Genomic DNA, 21,909 nt, shown 5'->3' with positions numbered 1-21,909 from the left:
TCGCCAACTGCTCCTATTGTTAGTCTCCTACACAGCCAGTTTGCGTCGGTCTGACACTCGTCGATCCTCCTAACAAACATTGTTCGTGATAGCCACATACAGTCTGGCCGCGAGACTACTCCTATTGTGATCTATTCGACATTGCGCATTATCATATACGCCTACAGGGTGGTAAAAAATCTTTCCATTTTATATTTGCATAACATTTGGTGTAGATCCCGGGGGTTCTTAGATTCTGATCGGGTACCCGTGCTCGATCCGTTTTTAGCGAGACTAGTGCTAGTGTCGAGACTCCCACTAGGGATATAAAATCCAAACACACCAGTACGGTATGAGACATGTTCAGGTAAGCCTTTTTGTACACGATACCGACAGCCTAACCCTAACGTTCCCTGCTTTACCTACATCCTGGATAGCTCGTAATTAAAACGGTTTGAATAATACGTTAAAGCTAGTTAGTTATGAAATGAAAAGAACAACTTCGAGAATTCTTTTACCCTTCCACCTCCATACTTTTTAGGATCTCGAGCGCCAAGGCTAAAATAAATTCAATCATTAATACTTTTAGTCGGCGAAAAGGGTCCCGTTGTGTTCATTATACATACAGGCACGTAATGGCTTTCGGCAGCCCTGCTCCTAAGGACGGGATTTTCTCATGGTTCATAGTCGGCAAAAAGGGTCCCGTTGTGTATATCATACATACATGCCCGATGGCTTTCGGCGGCCCTGCTCCTAAGGACGGAATTTTCTCATGGTTCATATACCCAACTCTAAATGAACCATGGAGAGAGCGGAAGTCTTCATTTAATCTACAGATGTTGCCAATTAAAATTCAAGATTTTATTTTTCCAGATCAATATCCCTGAAAATAAAACTGGCCGCGGAGGAGATTACTCTCCAATCTCCACTGTGTTTGTTCATTTGTGTATGTATGAAGAGCCCTTTTTGGAATCTGAAAAACTTAGGCTACACTCTAACCTAGAGTCCGACGCCGCATTGTACTAGAAATACTTTTAAAAGCATTGAATTACTGTTACCCCGGCGGCCCCCTTGCACTGAAAAATCAGAATTTGTTATCATAAAAGAAATCAACATACAAAAAAAAAAAAAGACCCACCTGTGTACATAAAAATGGGTAGTATTTCATGTATTTACTGATAGGTTAATTCAAGGTTAATTCATATCAAGATATGACAGCTTACTGTTACTTCATTGAAGTGACAATCTGCTGCCATGTCAAATGATGAATTAACCAATCAAGGGATCACAGACTTTCAGGCGTCTTCTTGGTCTTTCCTGTGATTTCTTCACTCTCACTTGTATTATGATTCTGTATGTATTCTAGCTTTTTGCTATTTGAAAAATAATAAATGAATGAATGAATGAATTTGTCTCTAATATTGATCAAGTTTAAGAAACATACGGGATATACTCAACCACTGACCTGACGCCATGATAGCAGGCTTTTTTAGTCGTTTTATATACTAAGTACCATATTGTCATAATACCGATATTTTGTGATAATATATAATTTAATATAATTTTTGTTACCGTTAAGCTTAAGATTACTGTTAACCGTCAAGCTTAAGGTTACTGTTGCTTCCTTACCCTGCGGAGCCCTTATATTGGGGTCCTACTTGGAGTGTTTTGGGAGTTGCTGGCATCGGCCCTACCGGCCCCACGGCCTTGATGTTTTTTGTTGATATGTTGACTAAACACTCCAAGTGGGAACCTAATATAAGGGCCCGGCAGGGCATAAAAGCAAGAGTAACCTTAATTTAATACTGACCAACAGTAACCTTAATGTAACATTGACAAACAGTAACCTTAATGTATATGTAACATTGATCAACAGAGGAGGTAATTTCTACAAAAAAACAGTAACCTTAATGTAACATTGATCAACAGAGGAGGTAATTTCTACAAAAAAACAGTAACCTTAATGTAACATTGACCAACAATAACCTTAATGTAACTTTGCAACAACAGAGGGTGCTATTTATGCCGTATATTCAGTGCGATATAGACTGAATATTAGGCCTCGTATCCATAGGCTGTTCCCTTGTGGCGTGTGCCCTTGTTCCGTGTTTACTTTTTCCCATGTGACCTGCCACACAGACAACGAACCTTTGTTTTGCTTAGTGGCCGCTACGGTTCGTTGTCTGTGTGGCAGGTCACATGGCACGGAACAAGGGCACAAGGGAACAGCCTATGGATACGAGGCCTTAGAGGGACCTGTTTGGTCAGAATATATAACAGGGAGCAGTCCGTTTGTCCGAAGGGTCATTAGTCCAAAGGTTAAAGTTACGGTTTAAGGCAATTCTAGGTTAGAATTAGAGTTAGTTAGTATTGACATTCGGGTTAGTGATAGGGATGGGGTCATTTTGATCATTGTACAAATCTTAGGTGAAATGTTGGAAATATTTCTGCATCTCGACTTCTGTAAATGCCAACAGTTTCCGGGGTCTTCACCCTCTGGACCCGCTCGACAAGGCCGTCTCCATAGGGGACGTATGTGCTGACGATCCCTTAAAAAGGATAAAGAGAAAGAAAGAAAGAAAGAAAGAGGGAGAAAGAAGGAAATAAAGGGGGAGAACAGAGAGGAGAGTGGAGGGGGGGGAGAGGTAGAAGAGGGATGAGAGTATGATATTGTCTCTCACGTCATGAAGGAGAGAGGGGTAAAAACTACAATCAACCACAATTTTAGGCCCTATCATAGAAAATTGCATACAGAAATCCATTTTATTCATGCATTATGTGCACCCTGTCCCTCCCCAACCGTTGACATTTTGAAAACAATGATATCAGCTTTTGGCAAATATCATTTAGAAAGTGTATAAGGTCAAAGTTCAAATTGTTAGTTCTATAGGGTCAAAACTTAATAATGCTCCGAAGATGTGTCAAAATGTTCATTTTTGATATGGCAATTCAAAAAAGATGTTTTGTTACCTAATAAAACAACCAAAAGGTCCAAGTACCATTGTTAAAATGTTGACAGTTGGTAACGGGTGTCATGCATTGATCGATAATTTCAGCTATTGCTGATGCTTAGATAATGCTCGATGTTAAAAAAAACACATAACCGACTAATTCTGGTTGATCGCGTCAAAAATAGACATAAAAATTGTATAAGGTTTAATGATTTTTGTTTTTATTATACAGAGACATGTTATAATATAATCTAGTATTCCTATAAGCTAGGCTTGTTTCATTAAAGCATTAAAGTTCCACCTCATTAACTTTATACGCATTTCATCATTTTTATAAGCTTTTATACATACATGTAGTATTGATACAATAATAGACTATAGAAATATAATTATGGTGTTTGACATTTTCATGAACCAGGATACACCTAAAAGGTTAAAACATTTTAGGTGTATCCTGGTTCATGAAAATGTCAAAAAAATGTCTAGGTACATTAGGAAATACCATGTGGAAACATTCTCGTTGCCTATAATTATCATACGCTCTGATTAATACCTCGATTATCTTGAACAAAAGGTAATGTTATTCTGATATGAAACAACATGCATCCAGGGGCGTAGCCAGCTTTCTTGGTCAGGGGGGGGGGGGAAATAAAATTTTCGGGGCACAGACGAAAAAAATTAGATTATCCAAAAATGTTTTTTAAGGTTATGAAAACGTTTTATACACTTAATATACCCTTTATATAACCCGACATTTAAACGTTTTCTGACAACCTTTTATAACCTTTTGCGAATGATGTCGAAAACGTTTTGTGTTTGCTGGGAGCTTTGTGGAAATTACAGGTTTTCGAGAAACATGAGAAATGGGTAATGAAATGTTAGATGCGAGCAGCACCAAAATTTTGACATTTTTACCTGAAAGAGATCATACTGTAGGTGCTATACATGTAAGCATCCCTATTGAGTTTGTATGAATGGCATAACATATTTAAACCACGGATTTTAAGTTCTCACTGCACGGATTTTTAATCTCACTGCACAAACGTACCAGTGGGCACGTTAAAATAGCCTGTGGTCCCATCGCCCCTCCACTGTCCACACCGCATCCTTCATCCAAATCTGCGCATCATTATCTTAGCTGTCATAATAGTCTCCAGGCTTGCTTATTTAAACTAAAAAAGAAAAAGTCAAAATTGCTTTAAAAATTCGTACTTGAGAGACCCGTCACGGTGGCTTCGTAGATTAGTTTCGATCTTTGACGACAATCTCGTACGGTTTGGGGCTGAAAGTGCCGCCACTGACCCCTTCCATTGATATTGGCTTTGCATCAGGTTTTGTGAGAATGAAGGAATGCAGGATATAGGTGAAGAAAAGAAACATCTCCATTTTGGCTAGATTCTCTCCAAGACACATCCGATGACCTGTAACACAATAATAGAAAAGAGGATATGTCGGAATGATCATGATGATGTAACATTATAAAAAGTAACGTAAGCGCAATGTGTACAGTCATATGAAATTAGTTCTGTCATCACTGGTCACTTGAGATGACCAATGTGTCAGATGTTATTAATCCGAACTCTGTCTAGAGACGAATCGGTATTCGTCTGTTTGTTAAAATCATATTATACATTATAAGTGTAAATTCTATTGAAATAGCGAACACGGATCAGGCGGTACTATCAACTAACCCTCTATGCAGTCGGTCTTGATAATACTAATAATAATCTCCTGGTGCTACTACAATAGAAACAAATTAGTTCGATCTTTCGATCGACCATCGATGCTTGGTCGATCCTTATTATTTATGAAATCAATTAATTTACTATTGTTAATTGTGATAAAATAGTAATTTGTGCCTGTATTGTCCAATATAAATTTATCGTTAATTCTGATTAATTAGTTGATAGTTCATTAATAACATGCATCGAAGCAGCATCGACGGTCAATCCAAAGATCGAACTAATTTGTTTCTGGCGCCTACGTCAGAAAATGTTCGTCACCCTAAATTGAGAGATCGTTCGTTTTCTCTAAAAATTAAAACAATGCAAATCTTATTCGTTATTAAGCATAGTTCACTACGCACTGACCTGTACTAAATGGCATCAGTTCTTCCCGCTGACGCAGCTTCCCATCCTTGTCCAAGAATCTCTCAGGTTTGAATTGATCAGGTTCTGCCCATACATCTGGATCGTGGTGCACTGCCCAGATATTGGAAACAACGTATGTTCCTTTTGGTATATCATATCCGGCCAGTTTTGTGTCTTCAGAAGCCACGTGGGGCAATCCAAGTGTCACTACCGCTCGATTACGCTGAATCTCCAGCAGAACAGCTCCTGTGTAAGAAAGTGATAATCTATCGGCCCATTGTGGCATACGCGTGCGACCAACAACTGCGTCCATTTCTTGCTGAACCTTAGCCTGAATCTCCGGGTATTTTATCATATAAAGAAGAGCCCATCGCAAGGTTGTTGCAGTGGTTTCAGTTCCCGCTAAGAAGAGAAACGTCGTTGTGGCTATGAGAGATCTGAGGTGAATGTACTCTGCCCGATCACTTTGTTCTTTCTTAGATAGTTCAATTTCCTTGAGATAAACATCAATGATATCATGAATATTGTCCTCATCAAAATGTTGGCGATGTTCGTGAACAACACCCAAAATGAAATCGCTAAATTCAGACGAATTGGACTTGACGATTTGGTATTGATTCGGAAAAACATATTTCGCCATGGGTAGAAACACAACTAGTGCCCCGGGTCCTATATTGTTAGCGTTTTTGTTCACAAGCAAGACAAGACGTTTAAATTCAGGGTCTGAGTGATCATATCGCTTGCCTAAAACGACAGAACTGATAACATTGGACACACAATTTCCAAGCAGAACGTGTGGATTAAAGGGTATCTCCTTGTTGTTGTTGTCTCTCATTCCGTCAACCAATGTTTCGGCTTCTTTGGTGATATTACCTTCAAATCGGCTTCTTCCAACGCCAAAGGTTCGGAATGTGTTAAATGTGAAGGTGCGCTGGTACTTCCACGACTTACCAGAGGTGAAACCAACGGCTGTAAAGTCAAAGTTTAAAATTGATCAGTCAGTGCAACAGAAGTGATGATTCTTTTTTATTTTGAAGATGATGATGGAGAAACAGAAAGAGGAGAAGATACCAGAGGAACAAGAAGAAGAGGAAGCGGCCCTTCCAAACTTACCTTCATCAAGATCAGTCTCTTCGAATACCTTACTCCTTGGTCGATCACTGATGTGTTGATTCCGAAACGCTTCTTTGATTGATTTGCACCCATTGGCGACAACGATCAACTTTGTGCCCACTTTTAAGCTAAACACTTCGCCGTAATCTTTCGCTATTTCGGCCAGCCATTGCCCAGGTTTTTCAGCGATGCGCTTATGGTATATCGCTAGCATTGGGAGATTCCCTAGGATTGGCAGACTCCAAGGTCCTGGTGGTAGATTCCATTTATGACGTCTAAAGCCATACGATAACAGAAGGTACACGACAATAAATGCCAATATGGTTTGGGTATTCACGTAAGATAAGAAGAACTCGAAGTACAACATTTTTGTGAGTTATATGCCTAACACAACAGCTATGCACTACATAATATGTTATATATATTTAACCATGTAAGCCAAGTTATGAACTGCTTTAAGTTAATGTTAAGCTATCACGTCATGTTGACAGTTGACAACTTGAACCGAGTTCAAGTACGCCCGTTCACATTCAAAATCACTCTCCTGTGTCGGTGTGTAGTCGGAGGTCGCTCGCTTATTTACCCACTTTACGAAGTAATGCAGCAAGTGGGTAAAAGGTCCATAGGCTTCAATGGGATTTGACCCATTTGTATGTTTTACCTACATCCTGGATAGCGCAAACAATTTTTTAATGTTATATCATATCAAACCCACTTACCTAAGTAATGCACCAAAATGGGTAAAAATTCAATATGATTAGATATCAATGGGATTAGACTCATTTGGATGCTTTACCTAGATCCTGGATAGGACAAACTATTTTTTTAATGTTACATCGTATCAAACTTTTTGACATCTCTTTTCTCAAAGTCGGAGCATTTTCACGTATCTGACCCGTACCCCATAGAGCCCAAATTTTAACATTTGACATTCTTGAAAATACGTCAAGAACGGTACATCATATATAATTTTCTAAATACTTAATGACTGGAATTTGACCCTGCATAAAAGTCTTAATAATATGATTTCGGTCAAATTTTTGTTTGGTCATTCTTTGCCAAATATCATAAAATTTTATTTTATTAGGAAAGTTTTCTGGTCATTTTAAAGTCATACTAATGAGGTAAAATGCCAGAAAACTCATTTCTTATCTCTGCTAATTGACTGTGGTGTTCTATGGGAGATTTAAAGTCCTAATAAGGCTTTATTAGGGATACAAAATCCATCCTTGCAAACAGATTTTAGGTACTAGCAATCAGATGTTAGGAAAGTTGACTGCTACAGTTACGTTAGTCGAAAGTTGAAAAGACTACAACTGTTTAAAAAGTTAACTATAGGCTACCATAGCTATATTAGAAAAGTTAACTATAGGCTACAGCTATAATAGGAAAATTGACTATGCTATAGATGAGTTGACTTCTGACGTCATTGCCTGGTAGTATGCGCTCGCATTATATTTGGTTCAAGCTACATGCTTTTAAAACTCCCGCCAAATCACAATAAAGCAGTATGCAGACTTTTTATTGAACGTAAAATATTGTATGTAGCATATCTACGTTATTTAATCTATTGCCATTCTATTTCCAGTAATGTTTAAGTTCTAACGAATGTTTGATGACGTAAAATCGATAATATATTTCTGCTAGATATTATATGTAACATATTATCGATTTTTCGTCATCAAACATTCGTTAGAACTTAAACATTACTGGAAATAGAATGGCAATAGATTAAATAATGTAGATATGTTACATACAATATTGTACGTCTAAATACTCGGAGTCTGTGGGGCGCTTTAGGCTACTGAACAGTGAGGTAGATGTATGCAGTTCGTTCATGCATATCGATATACCAGTCCCTTGCCTTTGTTGATAAACATTGAGGTCAACTCATCTATAGCTTTGCTGCGAAAGTTGACTAGGCTACAGCTTTGTACCGGTACTCTCCAAACTTTTCACAAGCCTGAAAAGACAAAAAGAAATCAAATGTAATCATGGCATCACACTGCTCATTTCATTTGGCTCATGGGTCGGAAATATTATTTTTAAAATTTTAGAACTATGTTTTTATTTAAATATTAGCACAGCTAAGTGGAAATCGCCTATTTTGGTGGCCATTTTGGATTACAGCGGGAATTGGAAAGGTACAAATGAAACGTCAAAAATACCAAGTGACAATTTGAATGACTTATCATTTGAATGACTTGTAAGCAATTTATAAACAATTTTAATTTCTTTAAACTTTCGCTGGTATCACTGAATGGGACTTTAAAATGATACTTTATTATAATATCATTTGCATGTTACTCTAGTGTATTTCAATGGAAATATGCTATTCTGGTGGCCATATTGAATTGAAAAGATGTGAATGAAACAAAATGGACACATAATTATTTATAGAAACATAAATTGCATTGATATTTTCCATCAGATCATTGCATGTTGATATAGTGTGTGTAATGGGAAAACTTTGGCGGCCATTTTGGACGCCATCTTTAATTTTACTTGAGGGTTCATAACACTAAATCCGCCTGTGAAGCGGTTTCCGGCAAAAGTTTATCACGACTATAGTCCCAACTTTGCATACAAAATTGTGCAAAATCGGTGCAATGTTAACAATTTTAGTGTTGAAAATCGTGTTTTACTAGAACTTTGAAAAGAAAACGCAAAAATTTGAGTGATGTTTACGATGATGAGCGCATGAACATCGAGGTCAAAAAATGTTATGTCATTTGCAGATATGCTATGTAGAATTTTGTTCTGATTAAGATGATATCAAATCATCATTCATCATCATCAGCCGTATTCAGCCCACTGTAGGGCGAAAGCCTCCCCAAGTTGGCACCAAAGTTTCCTGTCATTTGCTTTTGCCATCCACCTGATCCCTGTGAAACTTGCTATCTCATCCCTCCATACACTTTCTGTCTGCATTGGTGTCTTGAACCCAGCCAGGGATGCAAATTGTGCGGGAGCGGGGAGCAGCGCTCCTAGGAAATGACAGTCAAAATTGAGGAAATAATGCCTTGAAAAGAACCAAGAAAGAAAAGAAAAAAGAGGGGAGAAAGGAGGGAGAAGAAAAGAAAAGAGAAGAAGAAAGAAAAAGGAGAGGAGTGAGGTAGAAGATTAAGTAGGAAAACAGATCTCAGCAAAAGATAAAAAAAGTTAATAATGGAGGGCTGTGAGGCAGTGAAGCTACTGAATGGAAGAGAGAAAATCTAAAGACACTGGTTGTGTCAAATTTAGAGGAATTTGTGTGATTGTTCAAGAGATAAGAGCCAAAAAGAGGAAGGTGTTGGTATTAGAATATGGAAATGGGTTATAATGGATATGAGGAAATTTACAATTCATCACCAGAGGAGGTATTCAATTATAACAGGAAAAAAAAGAAGTTGGGTGAAGGCAGGTGGAAATAGTAGGGCACATAACTGAGGAAACTTATAGAGAGGTGGCAACAAAGATTTTATGGGAACAAAAGTCATGAAGGAATTCAGTGTATCAATACTAATGCCAGTGATGAGAGGACAACCTGGAAAGTATTGAGGAAATTTAAAAAGAAGAACCATAACGCACTGAACAAATTGTGCGCCCTCTGACAAAAAACGAAAGAGGAAATTGGCGGGGGCAAAGGAAAAGAAAAGGGGAAAGGAGCCAGTGTCCTACCAAAATTGACACCAAACTAGTGTTAAATATCAAATTTTTGCGCGCTCTGCGAGCACATTGTCATAATAGAAAGCCTTTTTGGAAGCTCTCATCTTTTGAAGTGCAGAATAAAGCTATTTTATGTTTAGTATGATTGAGGAAATCTTGAGCCTAAATACCTTGCTCCTGAGGAACAAATCACAATTTGCACCCCTGAACCTAGCCAAGGCCTCCATTCTGTGACATTCTTTGTCCATCTATTATCTGTTGCAAGATGGCCAGCCCAATGCCACTTCTTCATCTTTATTGTGTGGATTATGTCTGTAACTTCTGTTTGGCTCCTGATCCATGCCAGTTTTCCTGTCCCTTTTGGTGTAGCCCAGCATACTTCTTTTCATGCTATGCTGTGCAGTTTTCAGTTTTTGCTCCATCCTCTTAGTAAGTGACCATGTTTCAGCTCCATAAGTCATGGCTGGTAGTACACATTGGTTGAAAACCTTTCGTTTCAGACAAATTGGCATCTTACTTCTCATGATGTCATTGAGCTTGCCAAATGAACACCAACCAGCCCTAGTCCTCCTCTTTACTTCATCCATGTGATTGTGAGTCATGTTGATTAGTTGTCCTAAGTACACATATTGGTCCACCTTTTCTATTTCTGTGTTCCCTACCATGACCACCTGTTCTGTGGCGAACTGGTTGAACATGACTTTTGTCTTTTTCATGTTTATCTTTAGTCCCACTTGATTGCTTCTCTGGTTGAGATCATTGATCATTTCTCTTAAATCTTTAGCATTGTCGGTTATTATGACTATGTCATCTGCGAAGTGAAGGTGACTCAGGTTGTCTCCATTTATGCTAATGCCCTTACTTTCCCAGTCTAGGTGACGTATAATTTCCTGCAGTGCCGCATTAAACAGTTTAGGTGAAATGGTATCACCTTGTCGCACCCCTCGTTGGATAGATATCTTATCACTGTCCTTGTAGACTTCTCCGTAGTCCACTTGCCATTGTGCATATTCAGAATTACCTTTGCATTTAAAACTCCGATTGTGTGCACAATTGATAGATTTTCCTGATCTATTCAGTCACCGTACGCCCTCTGTTAGCTTGATACCCAAGTGGACTACTGACATTCGATTGCGGTCAAAATGTTTAACACAGGCCCCTATGGCAAGAATGTCGGATTTTTGGCCTACTAAGAATAGCATGATGTAATGCATTTTCATATAAATTAACCAATTGTGATGCAGCATTTGTGTAGGCGGGGCCTTACCATTTTCCCGATAGTAATCAATTTCATTTGCATAATTGTGACCTCATTTTATGCTGTTCCCGTGGTGTTTGGCTCTCTTGCGGTAAAACTTCAAAGTTTGTTTATATGTGATGAACCAGTCAAATACGTTCATACACGTGTCGTGTGTGTACACATCTTACTATAATTCACCAGAATCTGTAATCTGTCCATCTGTCCATCTGTCCATCTGTCTGTTTGTTTGTCTGTCCGCCTCTTTTCTCGGAGACTGGGGGTCGCACGTTCCTCAAACTTGGTGGGTGGGTGTATCTTGACCCCAGGCAGAACGAGTTTATATTGGTTAGTGGGTCAAGGTCACCCAAGGTCATCCAGGGGTCAAATTAGTAAAAACTGTTTTTCTCGGAGACTGATGGTCGCACGTTCCTCAAACTTGACGGGTGGGTGCGTCTTGACCCGGGACATAACAAGTTTGTATTGGTTAGTGGGTCAAGGTCACCAGAGGTCATCTAGGGTCAAATTAGTAAAAACTGTCATATGGGCATGAAACTTGGTGGGTAGGTGCATCTTGACCTAGGACAGAACAAGTTTGTATTGATTAGCGGGTCAAGGTCACCCAGGGGTCATCTGAGGTCAAATTAGTAAAAACTGTTTTCCACCTATTTTCTCGGAGACTAGGGGTCGCACGTTCCTCAAACTTGGTGGATGGGTGCATCTGGACCTCAGACAGAATAAGTTTGTTTCAGTTAGTGGGCCAAGATCAACTGAGGTCATCCAGGGGTCATCTGAGGTCAAATTAGTAAAAACTATCGTATGGGCATGAAACTTGGTGGGTACAGTCAACTTTTATAGTCAAATTTTTGGATGGTCATTTTGGGGTCATCCGGGTCACTCAGGGGACATCTGAGGTCAAATTAGTAAAAAATGTCGTATGCGCATGAAACTTGGTGGGTACAGTCACCTTTTAGAGTCAAATTTTGGAAGGTCATTTTGGGGTCATCCAAGGTCAAATTACTAAAAACTGTCATATGGGCATAAAACATGGTAGGTACAGTCAACATTTAGAGCCAAATTTTGGAAGGTCATTTCGAGGTCACAAGGGGTCATCTGAGGTCAAATTAGTAACAACTGTCCTATGGGCATAAAACTTGGTGAGTACAGAGTCACCATCAGCCAGGTAATCGCGACAGCCGAGAACCGCCAAATACGGGTAACCGCCTAGTAATGTACAATGTACGTGTGTGGATAAATCCTGATCGGGTAAATAACTTCAAAAGTGTGTCTCTACCGGCTAAAAATATACCTAAATTAATTTATAAACATAATTATTTAGCTCCGCTGTTTAGAGACGGACCATGACATGGCCAATATCACCCGAGACTTCTTCAGGGAATTCTGCTGATGAGGCCGGGTGCGATACAAAAAACTGCGATTCATCATGCATTCTCACTATGATGTGAAAATTTTAAACTGGCTCAGAAGAAGTCCTTCATCATTCCATGGCTGGTAAAGACGTTTTCGACATTCTACCCAGATTTTTAGCAGGGGGGGGGGGGGTGGCTGACAAAATGGAATTTGTTGATGACCCATTCTGGGAGGCGGTTCCCCCCTTAGGTCAGAAAATTTAGCCAAAAATACCTAGTTTTCTGGATTTTAATGACATTTTTTCACTCACCTGAAATTGTTGGGGGGAGGGGCCGGGGATGAAGAGTATTCTAGCCCCCGGTTCCTAAGCTACCAACTCGATATAATATGGGAAATATATTTTCTACCAAAGCAGCACCGTTTGCTAGGACTTTTTGTCGGGTGGGAAATCCCAGACTAGAAGAAGCACACAATTTGAGTTTACCTTGGGAAGCAAAATATGAACGCATTTACATCGATAGTTCTAGCCAGGGACAATATTGTCTTCAAGGAAAGAAATTATTCGCGACACATGGAGAACGATTGTGCGGATTATTAAATTATTGTGGTAATCATTTTTTTAAAGATAAATATTTCATAATAATGGGAAAATTAGTTCATGCCTCTCTTAATCCGTCTATATTTGTAGCTATTTCAGAATTTCGGATGACTATTTACCTGATAGACATTATGTTGATATGGCCTTTGAAGCCAGTGATAGGGACTATAATACATCTTCTTTGAGCGTTACGTAGCTAGCTAGGTTTGGCTGCATGAAGGCCCGGACAAAACGGCACACAAAACGAGGCTCTTTCCGTCTTTCGGCATGCCATTAAATATCAAAAGCACCTGAAGTAACTAGTGCTAATTACGGGGGCCGGCATTTTCTTCCCAATTAACAAAACATTCGCGTCAATAAAATTGCAACCCCCCTATTTCGGCAACAAAATTTTATGCCCCCCCCACCAATACACCTTATAGCCCTTAAACAGACTAAAATTGTATTGAAATCAGTCTTTTGAATTAAAAATAAACAAACTATCTCATCAAATATTTTATGACCCCCCTATTTTTCTTTCCAAAAATCTATGACTCCCCCCCCCCCTTCCGAAAAAAATGCCAGCCCCCTAAAATAACAGAAAAGTCAACATTGTGTTGTGATGTGATCTTGCCGGCCTATTTTTAAAAATAATGTCCTGTCTCATGCCAATATTTTGCACTCAGTTGTGGGTTTGTGTGCACTACACAAGTGAGGTTCGTGATACCTGTAAACAGGCCAAGATAGATGCTATATGCAAATTAGGCGTATTTTCTCCTGCTGCTCGATTTTGGCAAATAAATTGCTGCACTTTCCCACGGGGATGACAAATAGTTGGCGTTGTATAATTTGACTTTTCCATACAGGTATTTCTTATTTATTGGGTTATTATTCGATATTTATCACAGTAAATACTAAATATAATCTTGATCGATTTGAACCACCGTTGATTTTTCTTTAAATAAATTGTATTATCTTTTGCCAAATACAAGAACCCCTGTACAATTATGGACGAGACGGAAACTATTTGCTGTTTCTGATTGGTCAAGGGGTGGAGCCAATTTTATTCTCATCGTAGCGTCACTGACTTAACCGCAATCGTTTGTCCATAGTCGTATTTTTCGTGAGTAACGTAATCAATTCTCCAAAATCATGAAAATAAAACAGACTGCTAGAAAATCACTGGTAGGCATGAAGGGAGCCCTCTTTCAAAAAAATATTAAAAAACAAAAGTAAGGCAGGACACAAATGATCACTTAGAATGCCTATATCTAGGGCAACTAGATTTGCTTATAGACTATTTATTACATTATATTATCGAGATTGATAACATAGGCCTATTTCTAAATTTCTCAAAATTCGACTATGGCATAGTCTACTGTCCTTGTGGAGGCGGATTGTTGAAGTGCCCTTGCTGTAGATACAGGGTGTATCAAAATGATTGGTACCGGGCTATGTGACATTTTCAAAAATATATCAAAAATATAAAATTGCTAATTAATATAGTTTTTGTACTATAAATAGAAAGGGGCATATGTTAACTTATTGATCTATTAATCTGAAGTTGATAGGTTGATGCATCTGGGAGCTATTGTCATTTAAACGAAGATTGACGTAATCATGGTTTGACTTACACAACACAAGATGCTTGCACCATTTATTGCATACATAATTTCAATATCTCACCTCAGTATACATAACATAAAATTGCTTTGCACATGCTTTTAGAAAGATAGTTCCTGAAGTCCCTGCCTTACGACCCGGGCAGTGTGAGGTGAAGCCCTATCTTGAAAGAACTTAACAACTGGGATGGGTCCATTCTGTAACTGCCCATATCAAATTTTGAAGTTATAGCATGTTTGCATAGAATATGCCTTGCTCTTAGAAACTGTCTCCTAAATCTTCCCTGCACTTCTCCATAGCTTCGTGTCGACCAGTGATTCTTAACTATGAATGCACACTGAAGTGTGGAATACTGTGGAGCCATTCCAATAATTTTTACCAGGTCTAAACTAACTTACACTGTCTACAGTCTATAGCCATTCTGCCACACCATCTACTTATAGTAATCTCAAAATACAACTTAAATTACCACCCTGGATGGTGTTGATACACAAACTTCTTTCACCCCACCTAAATTATTCAAGTCAATAATATTACTCTCAAGCAATAAATATTGATTATTACATTAATATATATTATGAATGAAGAAATAGGCAAGGAAACTATTAAACATTTCCATGGTATTTGCAGTAAAATAGAGCTTTGAAAATGGTGCGCTACTGATCCAGCGTTACCATGAAAAGTGTAAAAACACCTACTTTCCTTTAGAATCCTGTAACTTCTGAATAGAATGTGCTATCTTTATGATCTAAAATTCTTAGAGAAGATAAAACTACTATAATTACAAATATTTCAACAATTAACCCCACACTGGCACAAAACATAGTAAAAAAAATCTGCAAAAAATGAGAAGTCTTCGGTACCAATCATTTTGATACACCCTGTAGTATCTATTATCTGGATGTATCCAGGATGGACGCCTTGCTGTTTGAGGGCTGTGATGACTGCCTGGATCTCAATGCTATCAAAAGCTTTTTCGTAGTCAATGAATCCAAGGCATAGTGGCTGTCTATATTCACCCATCTTTTCAACAATTTGGATGATGACATGAAGGTGATCCATGGTTGAATAACCGCTCCGGAACCCCGCCGGTTCCCTGGGTTGGTTGAAGTCAAGAATGTTGGTAATCCGATTTGTAAGAACTTTGGTGAAAAGTTTGTATGTGTTTGAGAGTAAGCTGATTGGTCTGTAGTTCTTCAAGTCTTTGATGTCCCCTTTCTTGTGGATGAGAATTATAAGGGCATTATTCCAACTGTCCGGTGTCTGGTTAGTCTGGATACATAGTCTGAATAGCTTTGCAAGCTCTGCCTTAACTGCGCTGCCTCCATCCTTGAGAATGTAGACTAGCACTCCATCTTCTCCTGGTGCTTTACCTCTTTTCATGTCATTGAGACATTTGTCAACTTCATCCTCTCCAATTGGTGTATATTCTCTTCTGCACTTTCAACGTCTATAATTGGTGGAGTTATTTGGACTTTGCTGGAGTAGAGATCTTGGTAGAACTCTTCTACCCGCTTGATGACTAATTCTCTGTCTGAGATTATGTTTCCGTCTTCCCCCTTCAGTGCTATTATTTGAGATTTTCCAGTGGCAAGTCCTTGCTTTGTTTTCTTGTAGCTTTTGTTATCTTCAAGAGTTTTCTGGATCATCTTTGTGTTGTGTGCTCGGATTTCATTTGTCATTCGCTTCCTTATGGTTTTGCATAATTCTGTATACTCGATATGGTGGATTCCAATTGTGTTCTTCATTTCCCGTCTTTTTTTCATCATTTCAAAAGTTTCCTTTGAAATCTTGTCTATCTTCTGTGGGTCTTTTTTCCCTGCTGTCTCCAAAGCACAATCTAGGATTGTGTTTGTAAGTCTTTCACAGACATCAATTACATCTAGGTCTTCTGCTTCATCCTTCAGGAGATCAAACTTGTTTTGCAGCTTCATCTGGAATTCTTCTTTGTTCTGTTATAGCTTATCCAGGTTGATCTGCATCCTTCTTTTTTGCACGAGTTTGTATCTTTCTAGTTTCAAGTTGATGGAGATCATTGCTCTTACTAGCCTGTGATCACTTCCAGTGTTGAAGCGGTTTAGAACTGAGACATCTTTCACATTTTTTGGTTCGGTTGTCAAGATGAAGTCGATTTCATTTCGATACAATCCATTTGGGCTTCGCCATGTCCACTTACGAGATTCTTTTTTCTTGAAGAAGGTATTCATGATTTTTAAGTTCTTGCTTTCGGTGAATTCTAGAGGCCTGTCTCCCCTTTCATTTCGCTCTCCCACACCATATTTTCCCAGCATGGTTTCATTTGAGTTTGTTTTCTTTCCTACTTTAGCATTAAAGTCTCCCATAATGATTGTGTGATTTGCTTTGTCTTGGTTGAGCAGTTCGTTCATGTTGCACATATCTCTACAGCAAATTTGCCACGACCCCTACCTGTCTAAACCCGATTAGCGGTACCATAAACCATTTTACAGTATATAAACCTACTGCCCACTTCACAAATCCAACCAATTAGCGACAGACCTGTAGCATGTACTCAAGTATTATACAAACACATCATTTGCATAACAACCCCATTCATTGATACAGCACAGCACAGCAAACGCATTGTGATGAATATTTTGTGTTTCTATACTCTGATGGAAAAACGTGACAAAAACCCTTGGATATAACATAAAATTTGCATCATCATCATCTATATATTCTAGGAAATAAAGAGAAAATAACAAAGAAATGGAATGAAATGGATGTTTTTGACGTGAAAGTATGATATTCTTGCATTTGTATCCATTAAATTTAGTTGACAGGATGCACGCAATCAATCAATACCAATCAATACTGTCATGCACAAGGTCTGAGGCGTGGGGCTTGTCCAGCTAACTTGGGTTATTTTGGTCATGGAGCTTGTTTATGTTTATAAAAGTGTCACTCATTCAAAGGGGTTGGTCGCCTGTGCTGAAGGTCCAATGAAGTTGATTTATTAATGACAACACAGAGAAACGATAGACCTTTATTGACGTGTGAGTTCCTAAGGGGTGGGGCTTCTGGTTATCACGCAGTGGCTTGCTGAAAGTGAGTAAGCTTGAGACAAAACGGGCAATAAATTGGCATTGGATTTGCATGTCTGTGTGGCCATATTTCAGAAACTTTCAGATGACATCGGTCCATAGGAAAGCTCACCGCGCCTATGATCATGATAGTTATATCTTATTGAAAATATATATTATAAAAGATTAAATTCCCTACACAGTGATGTGAGTTTCTAAGATTTTGAGCAAGTATATTTGACACAACAGCGCTAACTAGTTTGTCAGCTATGCCTTCAACACGGGCCTCAAATTTGAGGTCACGCTCTAATTACAAGGTTAGTGTGTTGCGTGTATAGGAAAAAGGACAATATGTGCAGTATGTAATTTCTTCGTAGACTGCATCTACATCTTCATCTGGGTAGCTGGTTGTTGGCAAATACGCTTAGGTAACTAAGCTAACACCTAGGTAACATAGGCGGCAAAAGACGGGGACAGCCACGAGAGGAGAAAGGGCGAGAGACATGTTGAAGTTGGGCCATGTTAATTGGGGTCGAGTTGACACGTGAACGACTGACGAGCGCCATCTGTTGTCGATTGGAAGTCTATTAATTATGTCAGAGGGCAGTATACGCGATACCGAACATTCCAGGTCCAGAAAACCATAAAGCCCCATAACTACATACATGTATACACATACACCACTCCAGCGTCATGAGCCCGGGAATTGAGCAAAGACACGTTTCATGATTTGATATTATACCGTAAATAATAGTTTTTTAATTTGATATTTCCCATTTGTACCAAAACTTGCCATCACAGAATGGATTCATGTCATGTTTGCCATTCTCTAAAATTAGGCCTAATACATGTAAAAATTTAATAGGGCCTATCAATGATTTTACTTTAGACCAACATCGCGTCGTTTCCTGAAATTGCATAACTTTTGCTCCAAATAATGGATTTTTCACTGACTTTTGATGTTTCTGCCAAAGGGAATTTTTTTTAAATCACAGGCCTATCATTGTCTATTTTGTTGTTTCAGTGTTGTTTGTAAATGCTAAATATGCCTGCATGGCATTCCTGCCACCGTATTGCATAATTTCAGGCATCCACTGGCTGCATCTCTCAGTTGTGTGCGGTTGGTCCTAGCCCTGGAATTAGATCATATTCCCCACCAGATCCAGAAATATCTACCTTCTGACCCCGGGCTTCTGACGTTTATAATAAATTCAATATTTTCTTAGCACGCATTTGCAGAGGCATAATTCTTCCTACCGGCAGCGCCAGTGGCTTGAGCTTACCCCCTCCCCAACTTTACTCCCATTAAAAAATAAAAAACGTTCTTCAGGCCAAAAATGTCCAATTAGGCAAATCTCCTGATGCCCCCAGTATATATACACGGGAGTTTAATGTGCATCCCCCATCATTCAAAACTCTATCAAATCAACTTTTTTAGCGTCATTTTATGGTCCTATAAGGGGTGGTGCAATCCCGGGGGTGCAATAATTATGTGTACCCCGGGGTGGTGAAGTATTGGGGGGCAAGCATTTTGGCAGGTCAAAGGGGGGGTCAAGCGATTTTGGCAGGTCGAATGGGGGGGCAAGCAATTTTTGGCACAGATATTTTGGGTACCATTTTATATTACGCCCTAAAAAGGCGTAAGAAAACGTTAGGAACACGTTCAACTATGCAAAATTTCCTGCTCGCATTATATGATAAGACAATTTAAGGTTTTAAATTCGGGTTCCCCAAGATTTTCCATGTGTAAAGGGGGGCAAAGATTTTTTGGCACGTCAAAAGGGAGGGGCAAAGGTTTTTTTGGCACGTCGAAAGGGGGGGGCAAAGATTTTTGGCACGGCCAAAGAGGGGGCAAGCAATTTTGGCAGACCTTTTGGGAATTCACCACCCGGGGGTACACATAATTATTGCACCACCCCTAATCAGTTGATCATCTGCTCGATCGTAAAAATTATCAGATTTTGGTACCTTCCGGCATTGTCATAGATGTGCCATCATAGCCTGCTAGTGGTTCATCTGAAAGCCACGTATTTAAGACAAAATAAGACATGCATCTGTAATTTATATAAATTAGCTACATGTATTTGAATCATCATTACTGATGTTTTCTTCGTTTTTGCTTAATTTTACATTTCATATATACCAAATTTTAATTTTAATGACCTATCCTTCACTTTTAAGCAATTTTCTAAACAGTTTTATTTTTTTACACTTGGCCTGGGATCAACAATCCCAGCCCCTCCATATAATACAGTGGGACGAAAAAGTGGATTAGGCCCAAAAGACTAATGTGTTTGGATGCGAAAAAATTAGAAATCTTAGGTCTGGATTTTTAGGTTTTTTTTTTTTACAATCACTTCCTTTAAAAGAAACCTTAACTTTTGAGAGCATCAAGGGCATTTTATAATTGTTATTCACTCATTTCATAATTTATCAAATGCATATTTGATTAAAAACAGGAAGTATTTTTTCCATTTAAATTCAGTCCAAAACGCACACATTTTACCGTAAAATGTTCCAAGCATTTGTCAATACTAGTTTTTTCAAAACAGAGGGAAAATGGAGGAAGAAATTATTTTTAGTAGGCCTACAGAAACCACTTGTGGCTTACGAATTCTAATGATAAAAACATGGGCTTTCCACTTTATCATGAGTGATGACAATGGCAAAATCTCCATTTCAATGGAGAAAAGGTACCTTCAAATGCTCTCAAAGGGATTGGTGGAAGTCCGGTGAAGAATGAGGATCAAGGTCATAGAACCCATTTAGAAATATCATGGATGAAGCTTCAAGACAGGTAGGTGGGGAGCATCAACGCACTGAATGGTCTATTGTTCTATTGTGTCCGATTTGAGCGCTGACATATTGGAAAATGATGCCAATCAATATTCATGAGAGTGTACATTCAACGTCCAATTTTCGAAATTGGATGACTTGTGCTTGGCAGGTGTAAAATACATCTGACTGGGCGTTTTAAATACGTAACGCATAAAGGAATTGGCATCATCGAATGGCTGCCTATAGTGCTGTTAGTGTTAGGCCTATGCGTGTGTGTGTGGGGGAGGGGGGCTGTGTTTAGTTTCTATAATAATTATTATAAGGCCTACATTTATTTGTCATTCATTTCTTTTCCTTTCTCTGTACTTGCTAAAGTATCACTCCCTCTTTTTATCTCCCGTCCCTTCTCCATCCCCTTTTACGTTTTGTCCCCTCTCATTCTATCATTTTCCTTACCTTTCTATTTATTTACGTCTATTTATTTATTTCTCTTTATTTCTTCCTCTTTCTCTCTTCCTCCAGTCCCCTCTCATTCTTCATATCCCCTCCTTCAACCTCATCCCCTCCCAAGACCTCTCACAGAAGAGCTGCCTTCCTTCAGTACGCCACTGATTATGACATTCTCCTTCTTAAAATAAAATAAGATAAAATCTCAATTTGTAAAACAACTTTTATATAGGCCTATACCGGTATACTTATTATATGTTACATGTATACGTAGCTCCTGGGACGTAGCTATTAAAATACCATTATAGACATGGCAGCCATAATGTGTAATCATTCAGCAGGCGCATTCAATTTATTTAAATGAAGCACCTAATGTCAGTGGGGTGACAACGATCTATGCATTAGCGGCTAATGTGTGCCTTTTTGTGCTTACGGCTACTCAATCACACCCTTGGGTTTATGTATAACAATAGGTACTTTTCATTCCATTAAGCGCTTTCACGCGACTTGCATTTGATCACTTATTGACAGTAGCCTGCTAGGTAAAGCGTTAATACACTGTCGGGTCAGCTTACCGATTTAATGGTGGAAGCCCTTTGTCCCAAACAAAAGGTACCTTTCGATGAATAGCTTGTCAGATTTCAAATCGGCACCAGGCGGCATAGGACACGCAACACGGACGTACGAGGCTGGCGAAGATACAGGGCTGACAGCCCCATTCACAATACACGGTTAGCGATTATAAATGGACAATTAACATACTTGCAGTGGGGTACTTTGCAGAACCCCAACGGTTTTAGAGTAAGATAATTTTGCTTTGACACCACAGAACAAATTTAGAATTGTTTGTGAAGATTTCATGATTATGTGTTAATCCAATGGCGACGTCAAAAATAGCGATATCGCATCCACCATCATCTGATCGGCACAAGGTTTCAATGCGTTACGTAATCTATTTCCTCTCCATCTTATAATAGCTCCATGGGGAGCATGACCTCGAGGTGTTTGCACTCAAATATTGAGACAATAAAGCTGACACACAAGAGGAATGGTA

General features: G+C 38.9%; 3 protein-coding genes across 3 annotated transcripts; all 3 read right to left on the bottom strand.

The window, feature by feature from the left end:
- Positions 1–3,389: 3,389 nt before the first annotated feature.
- On the bottom strand, positions 3,390–6,600 carry LOC140142492 (cytochrome P450 2J4-like). Its single transcript, XM_072164479.1, has 3 exons — positions 6,134–6,600; positions 5,021–5,989; positions 3,390–4,351 (listed from the first exon to the last, which is right to left on the bottom strand). The coding sequence occupies exons 1-3, from the start codon at positions 6,498–6,500 to the stop codon at positions 4,173–4,175; spliced, it is 1,515 nt and encodes a 504-aa protein (XP_072020580.1). The 5' UTR covers positions 6,501–6,600; the 3' UTR covers positions 3,390–4,172.
- A 9,368-nt stretch (positions 6,601–15,968) lies between these two features.
- LOC140142229 (uncharacterized) lies at positions 15,969–16,523 on the bottom strand. Its single transcript, XM_072164197.1, has one exon. The coding sequence runs from the start codon at positions 16,521–16,523 to the stop codon at positions 15,969–15,971; it is 555 nt and encodes a 184-aa protein (XP_072020298.1).
- Positions 16,524–16,544: 21 nt separating this feature from the next.
- Positions 16,545–16,976, bottom strand: LOC140142228 (craniofacial development protein 2-like). Its single transcript, XM_072164195.1, has one exon. The coding sequence runs from the start codon at positions 16,974–16,976 to the stop codon at positions 16,545–16,547; it is 432 nt and encodes a 143-aa protein (XP_072020296.1).
- Between the last annotated feature and the right edge of the window lie 4,933 nt (positions 16,977–21,909).

This window comes from Amphiura filiformis, chromosome 20 (genome assembly GCF_039555335.1).
Source record: "Amphiura filiformis chromosome 20, Afil_fr2py, whole genome shotgun sequence".
NCBI lineage: Eukaryota > Metazoa > Echinodermata > Ophiuroidea > Amphilepidida > Amphiuridae > Amphiura > Amphiura filiformis.
The sequence above is the reverse complement of the archived record's forward strand: the minus strand, read 5'-3'. Positions and strand labels throughout refer to the sequence as shown.

Excerpts from the sequence above, each read along its gene's own strand:
- LOC140142492 (XM_072164479.1), bottom strand. The coding sequence starts at position 6,500 with ATGTTGTACTTCGAGTTCTTCTTATCTTACGTGAATACCCAAACCATA. Across the intron at positions 5,990-6,133 it reads AGAGACTGATCTTGATGAAG|CCGTTGGTTTCACCTCTGGT; the intron begins GTAAGTTTGGAA and ends TTGACTTTACAG. Across the intron at positions 4,352-5,020 it reads ACTGATGCCATTTAGTACAG|GTCATCGGATGTGTCTTGGA; the intron begins GTCAGTGCGTAG and ends ATTGTGTTACAG.
- LOC140142229 (XM_072164197.1), bottom strand. The coding sequence starts at position 16,523 with ATGAAGCTGCAAAACAAGTTTGATCTCCTGAAGGATGAAGCAGAAGAC.
- LOC140142228 (XM_072164195.1), bottom strand. The coding sequence starts at position 16,976 with ATGAACGAACTGCTCAACCAAGACAAAGCAAATCACACAATCATTATG.